This window comes from Onychomys torridus, chromosome 13, assembly GCF_903995425.1.
Source record: "Onychomys torridus chromosome 13, mOncTor1.1, whole genome shotgun sequence".
NCBI classification, from domain to species: Eukaryota; Metazoa; Chordata; class Mammalia; order Rodentia; family Cricetidae; genus Onychomys; species Onychomys torridus.
Window position 1 is genome coordinate 3,741,100 of NC_050455.1, and position 20,955 is coordinate 3,762,054.

General features: G+C 40.5%; 1 protein-coding gene across 4 annotated transcripts in view; it reads left to right on the forward strand.

The window, feature by feature from the left end:
- Positions 1-16,180, forward strand: part of Impact (impact RWD domain protein) — a 23,991-nt gene extending 7,811 nt beyond the window's left edge. For 3 of the 4 annotated variants that reach the window (XM_036204922.1, XM_036204921.1, XM_036204924.1), the window contains 7 exons: positions 3,571-3,656; positions 4,919-5,041; positions 5,810-5,907; positions 8,147-8,220; positions 10,065-10,155; positions 12,005-12,139; positions 12,881-16,180. In XM_036204922.1, the coding sequence (XP_036060815.1) occupies positions 3,571-3,656; positions 4,919-5,041; positions 5,810-5,907; positions 8,147-8,220; positions 10,065-10,155; positions 12,005-12,139; positions 12,881-12,946 (673 nt within the window). In that variant the 3' untranslated portion in view covers positions 12,947-16,180. The remainder of the gene's footprint in view (positions 1-3,570; positions 3,657-4,918; positions 5,042-5,809; positions 5,908-8,146; positions 8,221-10,064; positions 10,156-12,004; positions 12,140-12,880) is intronic. The other variant, XM_036204923.1, reaches the window with a different exon arrangement.
- Positions 16,181-20,955: the final 4,775 nt, after the last annotated feature.

Below are 20,955 nucleotides of genomic sequence, written 5' to 3' on the forward strand. Positions count from 1 at the left end.
GTGACAACTTTTAATGATTTTATATATTTCCAGTCATGACTGGAAATAAATGAAAAAGTATTACTAACTTTAAAAATCAGATATAAATCTATCAACATAATTTTTAATGCTTATATTTTCAAAATATGATACTATTGAGTTTTATATATCTAGAGCATTTTGAATGCTAAATTTAATATTTGCCTACATAAGAAGATAAACTATGATTAGTGGCCACTTATGTGTACAGGTAAGAGAGAAAGAATCTTTTGGTAAACATTTTTTATTTTCTGTATACTGCCTCTCTGCTAGGAATTTGGGATTTAAAAATGAAGACAGATGTTACACACCTTTGATCCCAGCACTTGGGAGGCAGAAGCAGATAAATCATTGTGAGTTCAGGGTCAACCCAGCTATGTCTTGAGTTCCAGGACAATCAGGGCTCCACAATAAGACTGCCTCAAAGCCGGGTGGTGGTGGCACATGCCTTTAATTCCAGCACTCAGAAGGCAGAGCCAGGGGGAATCTCTGTGAGTTCAAGGCCAGCCTGGTCTACCAAGTGAGTTCCAGGAAAGGTGCAAAGCTACACAGAGAAACCCTATCTCAAAAAACCAAAAAAAAAAACAAAAACAAAAAAAAAACCTGCCTCAAAACAAAAACAAAAGATGTAGACAAATAAAACAAAGCAAATTATAATGGCGAGGCACAGGAAGTATTTCAGTGCTAGTGCTCCTGCCTAGCATGTGTGAGGTACTGGGTTTCATCCCCAGCATCACAAACACACAAATCAAGATGAATGAGGTCCTAGGCTTGACCCTCAGCAACGCACGCACAAACTTGAGGATAAATGTGTACCTCATAACATCAGCAGCCTGTTAGGCTGTGTTAAGGCTGTTTTGGTCAAGCTTCTGGAATCAGCTTTTGGATAGCATAATTCTTTGTGTTTATTTTCATACTGATAGTATGAGTAGAGTATCATTGTAAGGATTAAATGACATCCATGTAATATACTTTATTTCACACAGTGGTGGTTTGTTAGCCTTGCACCATTTAAACAAAACTCTTGAGATAACTTACAGAGAATAGGTTTATTTCAGGTCAGTTTTGGAGATTCCCATCTGGCATTGTCAGCCCTGTTGCTTTGGAGCTCTGATGATACAAGTGTTTGGGAAAGCAGCATTTCCTACTGTGAGCCAGAGAGTATAAACAAAAAGGAAGATGCAGGTATTTTGGAGCAAGGCTTTCAGCTTTGCTCAGTGTAACTAGCTTCTGATTCTATAAAGGCTTTCATCACAGCAATGAATGGCAAAAGTTGGAAGACCAGTTTTTGCTTTTTTTGTTTTGTTTTGTTTTTTAAATAAGTCACACTCCTAGTGGATAGTTAAAAGATAGAAATAAATTCTTGTTGTGAGAAAACAAATACAGTGTACTACTTCTACTACAAACATTTTTGTACTTTAGTGGTAGACTTTTGGGGGGGTCTGTGGTAGAGAATGATTTCTACTTGACCCAGAAAGCCTCATAGCCACAGTGCCTCTTTGCACTGGCTTCTCAAGCAGCAGCCTTGCTAATGCTAGTGGAGACAGAAAGAGCAGTGCATGAAGCTCAGTGGTGCTCTGGCCTGTGCCTTCATGGGAAGCCATGGCGAGGAGAAGACATCTGAACTGAAGGCTGAATTTTAGAAATTCTTCCAAGGTATTATTTTTCAAATGTTGAATGAGGAGTCAGATGTAGTGAGCCTAGTCTGTAAGCCCAGTGCAGAGACTGAGATAGGAAGAACATGGATTCAAGGTAGCCTGGGCTGCATGGTGAGTAGACAGATAGACTCGCTTGGGCTACCTACATTAAGATCTTGTCTTAAAGAACAAAATCAGAATGTAAATTCGTATTTATGAAGGGACAATTTCCAGTTTCAAAGGGGCTAGTGAGTGCTGATTGGGGTAATAAGCATTTTGGCACTTCTTATGTATAGTAGGTGTTCAGTATAGGTTAGTATTAAAATCACTAGGGTGATGGTGATATGGAATTCAGTAGAATAAGAGTGGGAGATAGAACTCTATATAAAGCTGTGTTCTTGTATAGAAATGGTTACCAACACTGAGAAAGGGTTGACATTATCCTGCTGCCTACCATAGCCCCAGGACCTCATGCAGTGTAGTCTGTATACTGGAGGCTCTAAAAGAGGGAGGACTCCCATGCACCAATATCATTGAGTCTTGTGTTTCTCCCAAGCCTCCTAGATTGAAGATTCACCCAGGACAGACAAGCCTTTAGCAGTGTGTGCATGTAGATTGTACACAAATCCATCCCATAGACTATTGAAGTGTCCTTGTCATGAGCTGTTTGATAGGGAACAGAATGCAGTTGACTTGAGCTTTTCACCTCAATTCTCAATCCTTTTCCAGCTTAGGCCTTTTTACCTGCTGGCAAAGCTGTTGAGCAAGCTAACTGATCTCTGTGTTCTCCTCTTCATAATGGGGAAATCATGACACTATCTTTGGACAGTTCTAAGGTGTTGGTGTATATAATGTCCTTTGGACCTGGTGTACACTTAATACATTGGGACTTGCATTGTCCAGAGAAGAGAGGAGTAAACATCTTTTAAAGAAATTCTGTCTTTAGAAACCTTTCCAGTTGATGTCTCTGCTTTCTACAAATGAAGCTTGCAAAGAGATTCAGCAAAGACCGTTTTAGTTCCAGGAGATATGTACCAATGGGATGGGTGGGTTTGACGGTCTGGAAATGTTTGAAAAGTGCTTGTTTTGAGAGTTTCTTTTGGTGGGTGCTGATGAGGGCAGTAGAGAGGGATAATGGTTCTGAGGGATTTGAAAGGAAAAGCAGTATGGTGCTGCTGTGACACAGTTTGGACACTTCTTTAAACACACACCAGAGCTAACACATCACTCCCTAAGCACGAGATGCTTGGCCCTTATTTTATTGATGTCCTATCATTTCACTTCAGAACTCAAAACACATTCTTTTTTTCAGTGATTTGAGATGAATTTAATTATTTGAGGCAGCCAAACATTTGAAACCAAAATGAATCAATGACTCAGTAGGCTAGTTTGTCAGAAAACGTGTTATGGATATAAAACTGTTGAGTTACATGTCTTTTAGATAGATCTCTTAAATTCCTGAGAGAGTCCCGATATACTCTGTATATGCCTGTTGAAGGATCTGTGGGTCAAACAAGTAGTTTAACTTGTTCAGAGAGTTGAAAAGGGTAGTGATGATTGGACATGAATCCCAAAACCACACACGGATAGAAACAAATCATGTTGACACCTATCTTATTTGTGTAGTTCAGATTTAGACATTTTCTTTCCTTTCTTTGGATGCAGTTGACCTCCTTAATTTAAGTTTTAAGTAAATCTATTCATTTTGGAGCCATTTGAAATCTTTAATGTTGATATACACAATATATGTTACTCAGACGTAAGTGTTGGTAAATTTTATGTATTATATATTTGGGAAGACATGGTTAGATTTTATTATATTGACTTGGGGTTATAATTGTAAATAATTTTTTTTTTTGAATTTGAGAAGGTAACATTTTTGAAACAATGAATTTTATCCCTGGATTTTATTTAGACAGAATATTGGTGAAAGTATTCTTTACCTGTGGGTGGAGAAAATAAGAGATGTTCTGATACAGAAATCCCAGATAACAGAGCCAGGTAAGACTGAATGATAACTTTCTGTCTTCTAATTTGGAGTAGTTAAATTTTCATATGAATGCTCTGATTGAAGTGTGTGGTTTTTTTCCATCTCTCCCTTCCCTTCCCTCCCCTCCCCTCTCCTCCCCTCTCCTCCTTTCCTTTTCCTTTTGTCTCTCCTTTTTCCTTTCCTTTCCTTTCCTTTCCTTTCCTTTCCTTTCCTTCCCTTTCCTTTCCTTTCCTTTCCTTTCCTTTCCTTCCCTTCCCTTCCTTCCCTTCCCTTCCCTTCCCTTCCCTTCCCTTCCCTTCCCTTCCCTTCCCTTCCCTTCCCTTCCCTTCCCTTCCCTTCCCCTCCCCTCCCCTCCCCCCTCCCTCCCCCCCCTCCCCCTCCCCCTCCCCCTCCCCCTTTCCCTTTCCCTTTCCCAGTTAGCCTGGTGCTTCTTCTGAACTACTTTGTAATGTCACCACAGGTGACATTGTTTTCAGTGTTAGGGGAAAGAATTATAGAGAACCGTAGCTTATTTAGGACTTTTAAAAGAAAGTTGTTTATAGAGAACTAATTATGTTGGATCTTTAAAGTTGATAGCAGGATGTGGGGTTTCAGATCACTTTTACCATTTTTCTATAGAAGCAAATATTTTTACTGCTTTGTTAAAAATCAAAGAGGAGTGGAGAGACAGTGGCATAAAGACACTAATCCCTGTAGCATTTTTAAAGTGTTTTCTTTGACTTTTGGATCCATGTTCTGATTTTATAGAATTCAGAGTGTGTATGAGAAAGAATAAATCTCTAGAAATTCTCAAAGAGAATTTTGCCAGCTTGTCTTATAGAGTTAGAATAGCTGTCGCAATTGAGTGTGTTACCAGCGGAAATTTTGAACTCCAGAACATTTGGAGTCATTCAACTCTGAGCAAAATTAAACTTACTTCAGCAGTGACCTTCACCTCCGTAACCTTGGCTCTCCAAATTTCAGCAGTGACCTTCACCTCCATAACCTTGGCTCTTCAAATTTTGAAGTTATTGTTTTGTGGTGAAAAGTACTTTAAAATTTTATTTTAGGAATTTTGTTTGGGTGCTTTTCTTTAAAATTGTTTTTTGGACTGGGAATGTAACTTAGTGGTGCAATATATACCTAACATTACAAGGCCCTGAGTTTGATCCCTAGCACTACCAAAACAACAGCCCACTAAAACAAAGGGTATGTATACATACACACACATATTTTGTACGTGTAATTTCTTATTTGCTTTATGGCTCAATCATAACGTCTCATATTCATATAGGCCCAGATGTAAAGAAAAAAACTGAAGAGGAGGATGTTGAATGTGAAGATGACCTCATTGTAGAACATCAGCCAGCAAATGCAGTTAAAACAGTGGACTTCAACATCAGTGAACATGTACCAGGTACAGTGTTTCTAACTAGTTCCTCTGGAGGAGATCAGGTGATACTGCTCTTTGGGAGGCCTAGAAACAGCAAATGCTGATGTGTGAGGGAGTGCTTGCTCGCTCGCCTGCAGATGTTGAACTGTATTCCTTTCCTGTTAGCCTTTTGGTTAGCAGCAGCCAAGACAGGCAGGTTCTTTACCATAGTTAAGTTATAGTGATTTGTAAGCTGTTGGGAAGGCAGAACAACTGGAAATGACTGCACTTCTGTGGAGTACTGACTGGATGCAATACTATTGTGTTGAATTCTGGTATGTGAAGTAGGAGCAGTTTTATTAGGAGATGTTACATTATATTATACCATATTGTATTATATTATATTAACGGTATATTACAGCACACACTATAAAGCCAGTCAGAGCTTTTCCACTGCAGATGTTGGCCTGTATGGAGAGACACGTTGTGTGTGAGTATCTGTCAGTCATTGGTCTGAGTGGCCCTTCACTCTCTTACCAGCTAGAGGCTGCACCAGCTAACGTGCAACAGCAGCCCATGGGTAAGTCAGTCCTGGCTTGGTAGCACTTTCACTGAGTGGCAATGGCAGGTGGAAATTATTTCTCTGACATACAATACATTTACAAACTTTTACTTAAAGTTTAGTTTTGGTAGGTAATTATTCATGCTGCTTTTGATTAACATTTCCATATAATATTATTTATATCCCAGTTCTTTTCCTTTATTGCCGATTTTCTTTTTAAAAAAAGGAAAATGAATTCTTTGGCTTTATAGAAATAGAAGAGCTGCCTCCAGTTGACCATGGCGTTCCTATCACAGACCGAAGGAGCACTTTTCAGGCCCATGTGGCCCCCGTAGTGTGTCCTAAGCAGGTGCGTGACTGTATCTTACATCTTGACCCTTTCCATCAGTGTGGTTCTAGGAGATGTTTCCATCTCACTCTTATGGTTTCACATGATATAGACATCATTTATTTGCTTCCCCACTCTCACATTCCTGTGAGCATGAGAGATTTGCTTGTTTCTGCTTTTAAAATTGTGTGTAAACTTTGCTTTTTTGAGGATTAAACTAGCTCATGTTGGTTCTAGACAAGCATTCTACCACTGAGCTACAATATTAGGGTTGAATTTAAACTCTGGTTGGATCCTATTTGTCAATGAATCTTTAAGAAAAACGTGTGTTACTATAGAAAATCGTACTTATCAGCTGATCAGAAAGAATGATTTGTTCTACTGAATATACGAAGCTGAGTCCATTCTACTGTTTCCTGATGAGGGAGGGCATTTGGGTCCACATGCCAAGTCCAGTCTTCCACATGTTGTTTCTTGGTGTTAGTTGACTTTATGCCTACCAAAGGATGCAAATGGCAACTCATTCTTCAAAACCACTGTTTGTAGGTCCTTGACTCTCTTATGTCTTTCCAGCAGGATCTGTCTATTGCTGTGATCTAGCAGAAATTCTGTATTGATGTACAAGGTGGTTCCAGTGCTACATATACAGTTAAATAGCAACAAGGAAAGTGCCACTGTTCATACTTCAGGGCTTTATCTCTTTCCTTTGGACTCTGTTTCTACTCTAACCTCCACCCCGTCCTCCATCCCTTCTTTTCTTTGCAGTCCTGGGAATCAGAGCCAGAACCTTATACATCTGGGCAAGGGCTCTACACCCCCAGCTCTCTAAGAGCCTCTGAAGCCTTGCCTCTTAGGAATAGACTTCCTTTCACAAGGACTTTACTCTCAGGACCTGGGAGAGGACTTCTTCTTCATAGATGTGTGCTCAGGAGGACTGCTTTCCTATTCAGCTGACTGACCTTTTCTTTTGAGGTCCATTCTCTCCTTGCCCTTTGCACATACTCCTCCAAGGTCCTGCTTCAAAACTCTCTTCTGAATTTTCCATCCTGAGCCCTCTTTCTCTTCTTGTTCACAGACCCTTAGACAGTGTGAGAACTGAAATAATCTCTAAGATGATTGTCTGCTTTGCTGTATTGATCCAGAGTCTGAGAACTTGAAAGTGGTGGCTGGTGACCGCAGATTAAACTTGGTTTCTCTGAGTTCATCTCAGGTTTTCCCCACTATTTCTCTTGAGTTTATAGAATCTGACCATATCTCACTCTCTTTTCCACCCAGTCTCCTTCTCACAGAACCTGATTTTCATTGCAAGGGAAAAAAACCTAAATTCTTTACACAAAACCATTTGTGTTCATTTCCTAATTTACCGTTAAGGTGAGTCTTGTATCTTCTTCATGTTCTTTTTTCTCCAAGACAAGATTTCTCTGTGTAGTTTTGGTGCCTGTCCTGAATCTTGCTCTGTAGACCAGGCTGGCCTCGAACTCACAGAGATCGGCCTGGCTCTGCCTCCCAAGTACCACCCACTGCTGCCCAGCCTTCTTCATGTTCTTAAGGTGCAGCATGCAGCATTTCTTCAGCTTCTCTTCTTATTCCTTATAGGGCTGACAAAGGAAATACAGACACCCTTAAAGCTGAGTCTCAAGTAGACATGATGGGACCTACTTATATTTATGTATTTTATATTTATATTGAAATGTGTCTGTTGTTGATTTGAAATTCTGTTTTGAATGGGAGGTTTTTTAAAAATTATTATTTAGTTATTCATCTAACCTCCTATTCCTTGCATTTACCCTCTGTGTGAATTTCTTCTTCGTGTCTCTTCCTCTCCCTTGCATTTTGATGCAGGAGAACTGCCACTTACAAGAGCCGGGTTAGAACTCCCCTGTGAAGTGTGCTTGGTTCCTAGAGACAGTTGTGATTTTTGTAACATTGGGAGCACACAGGTGCTGTACACCTGTCATAGAGTGGGCACAGTCAGGAACGTCAGAGCTAGTTTCTGGAAATGCTTGCATTTACATGAAAAGTTCTCTACACGGGGAACACATTTTCATTTATTATGCCTTAGACATACAGACTAAACATCTGCTGGTAATTAGTGCTCAGAAAGTGTCTGCCCTATTAGGTCACTTCAGAGCTTACTGGATTCTTTAAGTGAATGTTTTAGTATAAGATGTATATCAAATCACTTTAATTCTACTTTTCTAGCATTTACAGAGCAAATAAAAGTCATATTTGTTTATTTATACTACTGCCTTTTTTAAAGGTGAAAATGGTTCTTGCGAAATTGTATGAGAATAAGAAAATAGCCAGTGCCACCCACAATATCTATGCCTATAGGTGAGTGACTGTGTAATTCATAAACAGTGCTGGGGAAATGGTGCATGAGTTTAAAACAGGACTGTTTTACTGTAATAGTAGACCTGTGAAATAACACTGCAGGAAGAGAGAAGCGCAGCCGGAAGCATTGGCTCCTGCTAACTACAGTTGCTAGTACATTGTGTGTGTTGTCTTTTCTGAGAAGTTCACTCTTTTCAGTACTTTAACTGGGTCCTATTTTTTAATTTAATAAAAATATTGTCTGTATTTACTTGATTAAAACCTGTTTCAGTGTCTTACAATATTTGACTGAGGTTCCACACCTCGATTTATTTTGGGTTTCTTTTTCAGTGCACTTTTTCACATTTCCGCTGTTGTAAAGGAGTCTGGCAGACATTTCTACCCATGAATTAGATTATTTCTTCGGAGTTGATTCAGTTGGCTCATATTTGTGTGCACACATGCACATGTGTGGGGGATGCTTTCCTGTGTGTTGGGGCTTGTCCTCTATTGCTGTCCACTTCTTGAGACAGGTCTCTTGCTGAGCCTGGAGCTCACTGGCCAGTACACCCTCAGCTTCCCCTAGTCTTTGCCCTGTAACCCTCAGTGCTGGGTCACAGGCACACATGGCCACACCAGCTTTTCACGTGGGTCCCAAGAATTCAGACTGAGCTCCTCATGCTTGTGCATAAAGCTCTTATTACTGAGCTGATGAGGAGCATATCTACCAGATCCTCACCTTCTTTTTAAAAGTGAAATGCAGATACAGTTAAAAGGAAGAACATATTTTTACAGTAGAATTATAAAAAAATACAAATACTTTTAAAAGTTGATATGTATTTCAAATTTTCCCAAAGGCTATTTTTACACCAATTTATTCTCCTATAAATAATGAGTTAAGAGTGCTTTTATAGCATGCTTTGAGGTTTTGACTGCAAATGTTTGCTGATTTGCAAATGAAGTCATAAAAACATTTTAAAATATAAAAAAATAATAAGACTTAAAGATGTAGTTCTGAAGTAAAAAAGAATATAGATATTTGGAGTTGGTGTAAGTTTAAATTTTAGTTGAATGTTTATAAAATACAGGTTAGCCCAACTTCAAATTCAGAAGATTCAGTTTGCATAAGGAAGTTTTTCCTATTAGTAGATTCACATCTAAAAAAAAGAAGAATTTATTTATGTGTATGAGTATGTGCCCCCTGAACAGTATCTTGATAGAAATTTAATGTATTCTTTTTTGTTTGCTTATTTATTTTATTTTATTTTTGGGTAAGGCCTCACGAAGCCTAGGCTGGCCTCCAACTTGCTTTGTTGGGTGTTAAACTGATTGTGCTTCTACCTTCTGAGTGTTGGGGTCACAGTTATATGCCACTTTGTGCAGCAGTATATTGAAAACCCGATAGCTGGACTAATGGAGGAAGAAGAATATGAAGCATTCACATATGTGGCCTTCATCTCCTTAGATGCACTCTTATGTTTTTTCATTGTATCCTAGGAGTGCCCTGCCTATTTCTTACATCTACCTTACAGATTCTTTTGTATAACGCCGTGATGCAGCACAGTCTCAGCGGATGGCTTTCTGTCACACTGAAGGGAACTGCAGGTGTAAATTCTTCTCACAAAAGCAGCACTTTAATAAAAAGGAGAAACCTCTGGGTCCTAGTGTCTCCATGGTGAGGATTGGCTTATGTGGCCAGCCAACCATAAGAGTGCTCTAGACAGTTGAAGAAGGATTTTAAGATAAATGTGCTAATTTTGGAGGTGATCATATTGATTATTAAATATTGAGGACTAACATTTATTATATGACATATTTTATTCTACTTTGATGCTTCCAAGTATAGCCCTCCATATGTATTTTAGGATATTCTGTGAGGACAAGCAGACCTTCTTGCAGGACTGTGAGGATGATGGAGAGACAGCTGCTGGGGGGCGTCTTCTTCACCTCATGGAGGTCAGTGTAGAGCTCAATTCTGAATATGCACTTACAAGCCATAGAGTTTCCAAGGAAGACCAGAGCTCCACTTAGGAAGAAAGAAGAGTTTGAATGATGTTAGACACTGGTCATAAACCTTGGTTGAGGAGAAATCGTCACCACTGGACCCGGGACAGTGCAGACAGTTAATACCAAATGCCATGCTTTCCAGGAAGAAATGCCCGAGGCTCTGGGGAACTGTTCCTTGTTTCCTGGCAGTGGCTCCCTGTCTCTCTCCTCTTCTGTCTTTGTGAAACTCCCTGTTGGTTTGATGCTGAAACATGGGTGGATGGAGGATGTTTCATTGTTGAAAGTTAAATTGCTTATCTCTTTGTCAAGAAAATATGAGCCTTTTTTTTTTTTTTTTTTTCCTTTTGAGACAGGGTTTCTTTGTGTAGAACTACTGTCCTGGAACTCACTCTGTAGACCAGGCTGCCCTTGAACTCACAATGATCTGCCTGCCTCTGCCTCCTGAGTGGTGGGATTAAAGGTGTGTGTGCCACTACCACCCAGCACAAAGTTTATGTATTTTTAACAACCTTGCATTTAATTTTCTTAAGCGGTATTCTCTTCCTTATTAGAAGTTTCTCCCTCTTTCTAAAACAGTTATTTACTTTATGTGTGTGGATGTTTTGTATGCATCATGTCTGTGCACCATGTGCATACAGTGCCTGCAGAGGCCAGAGATGGTTGGCTGGCCACATAAGCCAATCTTCACCATGGAGACACTAGGACCCAGAGGTTTCTCCTTTTTATTAAAGTGCTGCTTTTGTGAGAAGGCCAGAGATGATGCTGGATCCCCTGGAGCTGAAGTTGCAGATGATTGAGCTGCTGTGTGGGTGCTGGGAATCAAATCTGGGTGCTTGCAAGAGTAGCAAGTAGCTGGGCGGTGGTGGTGCACGCCTTTAATTCCAGCACTTGAGAGGCAGAGCCAGGCGGATCTCTGTGAGTTCGAGGCCAGCCTGGGCTACAGAGTGAATTCCAGGAAAAAGGCGCAAAGCTACACAGAGAAACCCTGTCTCGAAAAACAAAACAAAACAAAACAAAAAAGAGTAGCAAGTACTCTTAAAAACCAAGCCATCTCTCCAGCTCCTGTATTAAGCTTTTTTCCCCCTGTTTTCTATTTCTGTTTTTCTTAGGAATCTTGTTTAGTTTTTACAAATAAAGTAGCTTTTACATTTTGTCTGCATATATTAATTTGAGTTCCTTTATTGGACTGTTTTCAGCCTTAAGTTTTTCCAGGCCCATCTTAGTTTTTCCCATCCTTTCTTTCCTCTGCTGGATTTCCTTCATCTGTCTGGTGATCATTGATTGTCCATTAATTTTATTTTTTTCCTCAGGTAGTTACTCTGGTTTCCTCTATTCATGTTTGTGGAGTTTGCTTTGTAACTAGGCCTTTCTCTTAAGAACCTTTCTGTGGTGTGGGGTCAGATAGGAACACTGGTGGCTTCATTTTCAAGGCAGCACTTGAGTGTTTCAGCTTTGCTTGTGAAGGTCTTCATCTCTTCAGTAAGTGTGATCAGGAGCAGGTTTCTTTGTTTTTGTTGCTGGTAAAAGGCTGCCTACAGGTAGCTTTCTGGGTAGAAGTCAGTAAGAATGGGGGGCCTGCTTCATGGTTCCCCTTCACTCTGACCGATGGCCTCAGTTCAGAGTCTGAGGGTGTAGAACACTGTATTGACTTACCCAATTCCCTTTGTGCTAACTGTCCCTCCCTCGGTTGTTGGCAGCTTTACTCAGTGCATGCTGTTTTAGATAGTGGTTATTTCATTCTTAAAACTCACATTTGTGCATATCTACTTGTGTGTAATTATGCTTCTGAAAATAACAGATTTTGAATGTGAAGAATGTCATGGTGGTGGTATCCCGTTGGTATGGAGGAATTCTGCTGGGACCTGATCGTTTCAAACATATCAACAACTGTGCCAGGAACATACTGGTGGAGAAGAACTTCACGAGTTCACCTGTAAGTAGCTCTTACACTGTAGAGTTTGCTGTCACTGAAACCACAAAAGGGAAGTAAAGAGTGGGTGAGAATATGGGCATTGCATTGGTAAAGCTATTGAACTAGAAAGCTGGAGACTAGGCCTTAGTCAGAATGATGGGAATATCTGATTTTATAGGCCTGGTCTGTAGAGTTTAAGTAGAAAAAGCGGAAACCATGCCCTCAAACTGAGGTTCAGAGAGATGTGAGCTGTCACACTGAGTAGAGTTCTTGAGGTACCTGTAAAGTCCTGAAATTCCATTAGTTTCTTTTTTGGGGGTGGGGGGGCTGAGAATTGAACCCAGGGCCTTGTGCTTGTTAGGCAAGTGCTCTATCTACCACTGAGCTAAATCCCCAACCCCTGAAATTCCATTAGTGTCATAGTATCTGTGCTTCCTGATATGTCTGTGGATGTGTTCTTTATATTTTGAGTTTGTTTGGCTTATGCATTACATATGTTCATAGCTGTTTATTTAGACTTGGGAGAATGGAGGGAGATGAAATAATATTGAGATTTTTCAAGCATAAATATCCTAGGTAAAATGCTTCTCTTGACTAGCCTTGCCTGTCATGAGATATTAGACTATAAGCCAGAATGCCTCAGGTAGTGCTCATGCATTTGGAAGGACTTAGGCTTCACTGTATCGACTCCCTGTGTGGTTGCCATGAGGTCCTGTCTGTACCCAGGTGTGGAGGTGCTGCATTGACTGATTTCTTTTCCAGGAGGAGTCATCTAAGAGTTTGGGAAAGAAGAAAGTAAAAAAAGACAAGAAGCGGAGTGAACATTAATACTTGAAACTGAATGAAAGATTAATTTTCGAGTCATTGTGTACACATTCCACAGTGGTTAATGAATACACGAAGATGGCCACTTGACAGCTCGAGTCAGCCAGTTCATCATGGACACCAGCATTATGTTTCCTTCCTTGGTTCTATCATTTGCCAAAACTAGAGAATTTAGGATCTATTCACAAGTGTTTCAGGCTTGTGTGGAACTGATATGAGCTTAGTCACCGTTTCCTATAACTCTTGGAAGGTGGCAGATGCGGGGTGTTGTACCTGAGCTAACTGTCCATTTCAGTTTGTGTCAAGTGCCTTTGTTTGGCAGGGAAGATGTGTCTTCAGAAGACTAAATGCCTGATTTCTTATGACAGATATTCTCACAGCGTTAAATGAACAGGCTTTTATTGCTCCTGCAGCTTCTCAGAGTGGGGGCTCAGTGAAGACTGCAGTCGTGGAGAATCTTTCCTTGTGATTTTACAAGCTTGTCACTTATCATCTTATAGTGTTCATCATGGAGTAATAGTAAGTGAAAATCCAGGAGTATCCATCTGTGACTATGTGCCAAAGTGGACGTTCCACATATCTGCTAGCCCAGGTGTTAGTCCTCCTTTTGTTGAAAGTTGGTGTTCGTGAAATTTCAAAATGTGATTTTTTAGTCTCTGCCTTTTATTAATTCCTGTAATGAAACAGTGAGTGTTGAGTCTCAGGAGTCCTTCCATCCCTTAAGTGTAGTGAGGTACCATTACAGTGTCTCTGAACAACCTGGGAGCGCCTTCCTTGTGTCCTCCTCTGGGCTGTGGCCAACGGGACACTTCAGTAAGGTGAGCTAGCAGAACACCACAGGTGCAGGGGGAGCTGGACTAGTTTGCACACTTGCAGGGGGAGCTGGACTAGTTTGCACACTTGCAGGGGGAGCTGGACTAGTCTGCACACTTGCAGGGGAGAGCTGGACTAGTCTGCACACTTGCAGGGGAGAGCTGGACTAGTCTGCACACTTGCAGGGGGAGCTGGACTAGTCTGCACACTTGCAGGGGGAGCTGGACGAGTCTGCACACTTGCAGGGGAGAGCTGGACTAGTCTGCACACTTGCAGGGGAGAGCTGGACTAGTCTGCACACTTGCAGGGGGAGCTGGACTAGTCTGCACACTTGCAGGGGAGAGCTGGACTAGTCTGCACACTTGCAGGGGAGAGCTGGACTAGTTTGTATACACTTGCAGGGGAGAGCTGGACTAGTTTGTATACACTTGCAGGGGGAGCTGGACTAGTTTGTATACACTTGCAGGGGGAGCTGGACTAGTCTGCACACTTGCAGGGGAGAGCTGGACTAGTTTGCACACTTGCAGGGGAGAGCTGGACTAGTCTGCACACTTGCAGGGGGAGCTGGACTAGTTTGCACACTTGCAGGGGGAGCTGGACTAGTTTGTATACACTTGCAGGGGAGAGCTGGACTAGTTTGCACACTTGCAGGGGAGAGCTGGACTAGTTTGCACACTTCCAGGGGAGAGCTGGACTAGTTTTAGTTTGCACACTTGCAGGGGGAGCTGGACTAGTTTGTGCACACTTGCAGGGGGAGAGCTGGACTAGTTTGCACACTTGCAGGGAGAGCTGGACTAGTTTGTGCACACTTGCAGGGGGAGCTGGACTAGTTTGTGCACACTTTCTGGGGGAGAGCTGGACTAGTTTGCACACTTGCAGGGGAGAGCTGGACTAGTTTTAGTTTGCACACTTGCAGGGGGAGCTGGACTAGTTTGCACACTTGCATCTGTATCTGGACAGTATTTTAGTTCTGTGATTTTTGTTGAGAGATGGAGGGAAAAATCTTTTAATTAGGAAAATAAATTCTTTCCCTACAAATTCTTGGCAAATCTCCCCTTTAACAGTGTTTTATTTATTTAATTATGTTTCACCTCATGTTTCTTGTAAGGAAAAAGACAGAGAGTGTCCCTTTGAGATGTAGGTAACTTGTACACTGTTATCTATCAGATATATGCCAGCAATTACTAAGTTCATCAAGTGATCACAGGCTTGTTTGACTCCCCTCCCAAGGAAGGGACCAGAAAGAAATTAGGAAGAAGCTTGGGATGGCACTGGAATGTGGAGCATCCGAGAGTGGGCAGATGTTCTTCTCTGACCTTTAACCCTGGAAGCTCCACATCCTCACTTGGTATTTTAAATAGGAATCCAGGAGCCAGCTTTACACTAGAGTGGGTTCTGAGACAGAAGTCTTATTTTCAACATTATTTAATGTTGTAAGTTATCAAGAACTATAGGATGACCTATATGTGTGTATTTGGAACACTTACCTCTGTTTCCATGAAATGCTGAGTATATCCTATGTATTAACTGTTATGAAACTTAGACATTATTTGCTAAAGATAATTTCACAATATTGACATTTCAGACCTGTGAAAAGCAATACAAACACTAAAATTTATCCTGCAGGAGGAAGGAGTAATTTTCCCAGCACACTGATTTTGAGTTTCTTTCCTGGTGTTTTGTCTAAAGTGTATTAGTGTTTAAAGAAGACAAAACTTTTTTTTATATCTCTGATCTCATTTCCTTCACTTAAAAAATGTTATGTTTTCTTCATTTTACAAGGTTACTAACCATATTTTGTGGGTTGAGCTCCTTAACCTTCTTCACTGAAGGAGGGAGGAGAGATCCCAAATTCTTCAGTTCTAACTCCTGAAATTATATATTTCACTCTTACCATCAATGCAAAATAATGGTAGCATATTTTTCTCTATTAAAATAGAGAAAAATCATATGTAGAGAATTTTCTAGTTCTCCAGATAATAACTTTCTATAGTCAGGTGTCCGCTGTGGTGTTTTGTATATTATATTAGTTACAATTTTCCTCATATGCTGGTATGTAAAAGCAAGTAGCATCTACTTTACTGGGCATAGCAGTAGCTGCATGATGGAGATGTTTGTATACCTTAGGATAGGCTGTTGGAAGGACATTAGTTCAAACCAATCACGGATCAGTTGAAGCAGTTACTGTGTGGAGGGCAGGTTGAATGATACTGGGAAAATTGTAATCGCATCCAGTCCACTAAAGAGATAACAATAAATGGTGTATACAGTTCTTATTTTTTCTTATGCATGATTTTGTATATATGGTATTTTTCTTTTCATAAAAATGACATTAAAGTATATATACTGTTTTTTATCCTACACATTTCATATAGAAGTATATTGTTAACATTTTCCCATATCAATAAATATTCTTCTATGGCTTAACTTTTTATGGCTGCATTGTATCCTGTCTCCTGGGTACATTGTAATATACAAACTCATCCCCCAGTTGTATTCTGTCTCCTGGGTACATTGTAATATACAAACTCATCCCCCAGTTGTTTTCAGCAAGATTTTTTTTTTTTTTTCAGATTTAGCTCTTAGAAGCAAATGTCAAGTATTGTTTCATTGCATGAGGGTTTTTATATGTATCCCTGACTATTAGAAAAATGTAGAAATGCAATTCTCTGTAGATGAACAGTCTTATTAAATAAGAAACACAGAACCAATTGCAGAGTTAAAAAGCCCAAGAGATCAGAGCAATAGCTAAGAGGTAAAAACCTTTCTTACCCTCTCTGCCGCTGCTGTCCTTCCCCTCAGCAAAGAGGCTACTTCCTGTGTGTCTGTCCTTTTTATTGACGTTCTGTTCTGCCTTCTCATTGGTTGTAAACCTAACCACATGACCTCTTCATCACTGCTTGTCTATACAGACCTCCAGGTCTTCTATGGTTGGTATTGAGATTAAAGGTGTGTGTCTCCATGCTGGCTGTATCCTTGAACACACAAATCCACCAAGCTCTGCTTCCCAAGTGCTGGGATTAAAGGTGTGCACCACCACTGCCCAGCTTCTGCTATGGCTTGCTATTAGCTCTGACCCCCAAGCAACTTTATTTATTAACATACAAATAAAATCACATTTCAGTACAAATAAAATATCACCATAATTCTCTATGAAGCGTTTATATATTCTCACAACGCTTTTTAGACTAGCCCCATTGTTCTTTATTCTCATCACTATTACAGATGCTTAAGAGTCTCAGTTAAAAAAACAACAACAAAAAAAAAAGTGGGAAAATAAGCACTGTGGTTGATAAAATTCCCAGTGTCCATAAAAGGCATAAATATAGGAATCCTATGTACCCATAACTCAGTCTTCCCTAGTAATAGCATCATGTAAAGCCCTGAGTCTCATTTCCAAACTAAGGAAATCCATTCGAGACACAACTCCTTTGTTAGATACGTTTCCAGTTTCTCTTGAATATGGAACTTCCTTCCTTCTCTTAGCAGTACCTGTCGGCAGAGATCTGAATCATCTTCCTCCACTTTTTTGACGATGCTGAGCATAGAACCCAGGGCTTTGTACGTGTTAGGCAAGCCCTGTACCATGGTGTATAGTCTCAGTCATTTCCTCTTTTTGTACATCATTTTGTGTGTGTGTGTGTGTGTGTGTGTGTGTGTGTGTGTGTGTGTAATGTCTAAAAACTACTTAACCTCAAGGCCATAAATACTTTATTTAAAAAAGTGTTTATTTGTGTATGCATGTATCAGAAATCAACGTTTCAGACAATGTCTCACTAAACCTGGAGCTCATCAGTGGGGCTCGTTTGCTAGTCTGTGGTGGTATTGTGTTCCCCAAAGTATTGTGTGTTCCCCAAAATAAAGATTACATAAGGTGTGAAGACCAGAAACTAGCAGCATTTGGCTGGTTAAGCTTTTAGGCTTTGGAGCAGCACAGTTCAGCTGAGATCCATTCAGGATGAGGACTCAGAGTCATCCAGGCTGAGAAAACAAGACCAGCTGAGGAACTGGCGAGGTGAGGTAGCTGTGGCTTGTTCTGCTTCTCTGATCTTTCAGCGTTCACCCCAATAACTGGCCTCGGGTTTGATCTTATTAATAAGACTCCTGTTAAGATTCCAGCTACACTAGTCAGTGAGCTTCTGGCATTATCCTGGTTCTGTTTTACGTGAGTGCTGCAGATCCAAACTCAGTCTTCTTGCTTGTGTGGCAAGTCCTTTACTGACCAAGCCATATGCCTGTCACTAAAGGGTTTCTTACCTTCTGGTTTCAAGGTAGACAATCTCATCATTTCCTCCTCATCCTAGTTGTTGTTTAAGGTGAAATCAAAGCTCTTTTTTTTCCTTTCTTGATGTATTTTGTTGGCCAATTTTCACATAGTGAACACTGTAGCCAACACTTGGGTGGAGTGAAGGGACTGGTGTTTCCTGTATCGCTGCCCTTATTTCTCACATCGTAGATGAGTTTGGTCTCTTCTCACCTAGATGTGCATGGAACGGCACAGAACTGCTTCTGTTTGACTCCTCATTCCAGAGTTGGATTGGAAGACTCGTCCAGGTAATTGTGTGTAACAGTATTTCTTTCTTCTCCCTATGTACTATTCTATTGAAAGGGTATGACAATTTATTCTATTTATAAATATTTGAGTTTCCAGTTTAGCTTACAGTTAATGCTGTTAGGAACATTTCTTACATGTGGCTTTTAGTGAATGTATGTAAACATTTCTAAAATGTTTTGATTACATTTTTACTGTGTGTGTGTGTTTGTGTGTGTGGGTGTAGTGGTCAGGACAATTCTCAGGGGCTGACACTTTCATTTTACTGTGTGGGCTCTGGGGATTAAACTCAAGTCATCAGGCTTGGCAACCTATTAACCATCTCCCCAGCCTGTTATATAGGCATTTCTCTAGGACATTTGCTAGGCATGGATTTGTGAGGTCATAGGACATGTACGTGTAGAGCTTTGACATACAGTGCCCAGTGGTGTGCTGGCCCTGAGTTCAGTGCTGATTTGGGATGTCTGCCAGTTGTTCTCATCCTGTCCCAGTTTCAGACTATTAGTGAGACGTCAACTGACTCCCAAGGTTCTAAAACTATAAGTCAGCTCTAGCATGTTGATTTAGGTAGCAAGCAGCTTTCTAGCTACAGCAATTTCTGCTCCCGCCTACAGTCCATGGATTCTAGTTACCTCATGTCTTCATGTGGTATAGTTTCATTTTCATTGCATGGTGTGATGATATCACTTTCCGGTTTTAGTTTGTATTTCCATGCTGACAAAGTTGAATACCTTTGGTGACCACATTTTTGTCACTGAAGAGACTGAGTCATCTTGAAATGATTTAATTAGGAGTAAATGGTGGGGGTTTGTTACCAAGGTTGAACCAGATATGGAGAAATTAGGTTATAGTTTTTATCTCTAAGGAGGTAATCTATAAATCTCTACTGGCATAGTGTAATAAATCTGTGAATTATCCAAGTACCATTTTATAATTTATAAAAATATGGGATATAGTTCTTTGTCTAAATTATTATGAGGGTTAAATAAGCTGTGTTCAGTGATGCTTAGAATATGAAAAGAATTCCATTCAGTCTGATTTTGTATTTGATGTAGGCTATTTCTGAGGATTCCAAGGGTACCTAGAACCCTAATTAGACATGAAGTTTCCATGTTCTTTGGTTCCCTGGAAAGGCATTCTGGCACAGTGAACATGAAGTAGACCCTGTCATTTGACTGTTTATTTTTATTTGTTTATATTAACTGCAGTTTCCCCTCCCTCCTTTCCCCTCAATCTCCCCCAGCTCCCTCCCACATCTACTCCTCCATTTCTCTTCAGAAAAAGGGTAGGCCTCCCATGGATATCAGCCAGCCATGGCATATCAAGTTTCAGTAATGCTAGACACCTTCTCTCCTAGGAGGAATGGGTCCCAAAGGAAGGCATCAGAGTCAGAGACAGTCCCTGCTCCCACTGTTAGGAGACCCACAAGAGGACCAAGCTACACAATTCTCACATATATGCAGAGGACCTAGGTCAGCCCCATGCAGGTAGATTAGTTCCCAATTTTCTGCAAAACCAACATGCTGACTTCCAAAGTGGCTATACAAGTTTGCACTCCCACCAGCAATGGAGGCAAGTTCTCCTTGCTCCACATCCTCTCCAGCGTGAGCTTTCACTTGTGTTTGATCTTAACCATTCTGACAGGTATAAGATGGAATCTCAGAGTCATTTTGATTTGCATTTCCGTGATGGCTAAGGATGTTGAACATTCCTTTAAGTAAGACTCCTCTGTTGAGAATTCTCTGTTTAGATCTGTATCCCATTTTTAATTGGATTATTTGGTTTGTTGATGTCTAGTTTCTTGAGTGCTTTGTCTATTGTGGAGATCAGCTCTCTGTCAGATGTGGGGTTGATAAAGATCTTTTCCCATTCTGTAGGCTGCTGTTTTGCCTATTTACAGTGTCCTTTGCCTTATAGAAGCTTTTCAGTTTCATGAGGTCCTGTTTCTTAATTGTTGATCTTAGTGCCTACACTGTTGGTGTTCTGTTCATGAAGTTGTCTCCTGTGCCAGTGTGTTCAAGGCTATTCCCCACTTTCTCTTCTCTCAGTTCCAGTGTATCTGGTCTTATGTTGAGGTCTTTGATCCACTTGAACTTAAGATTTGTACACGGTGATAGCTACTAATCTGACTCTTAAGTTTGAATCCTGTGAATGCTTCCTACTAGTCTTGGAAGCTTAAGGAAGTTATCTTAGATATCTACTGAGATTTGAAAACTTATAAAGGAACTGAATGGCTATTATTGATAAAGCTTTCAACTGTCATCTTAGCATTGTTGGGTCCCAAAGGAACCCGGGACAAGGTTTCCTCAGTACTGGTGGCTCCCCCCAGTACTTCTCACCCACCCCTACCCTAAACCTCTTCAATCCAGGGAATGGGTTTGCATTCCTATAATAAAAAAAAAAGTGGAGGGGACCCCATGTCTTTCAAGGAGTATAGGCAAACTTTTTTTTCTGTAAATCTTAGCTATTAAATATTTGTGGCTTTGTTGTGGTGTGAAGTTAGACATAGGAATAAGAAGCAATGGAGTCCAGTATTCTGTTAGGACTGCATGGAAATTGGAACTTTCACTTTGTGTGTCATAAAACTATTCTCTGGAATTCTTTCAATAATAGAAATATGAAAAATGTTCTTAGTTCCTAGGCCAAA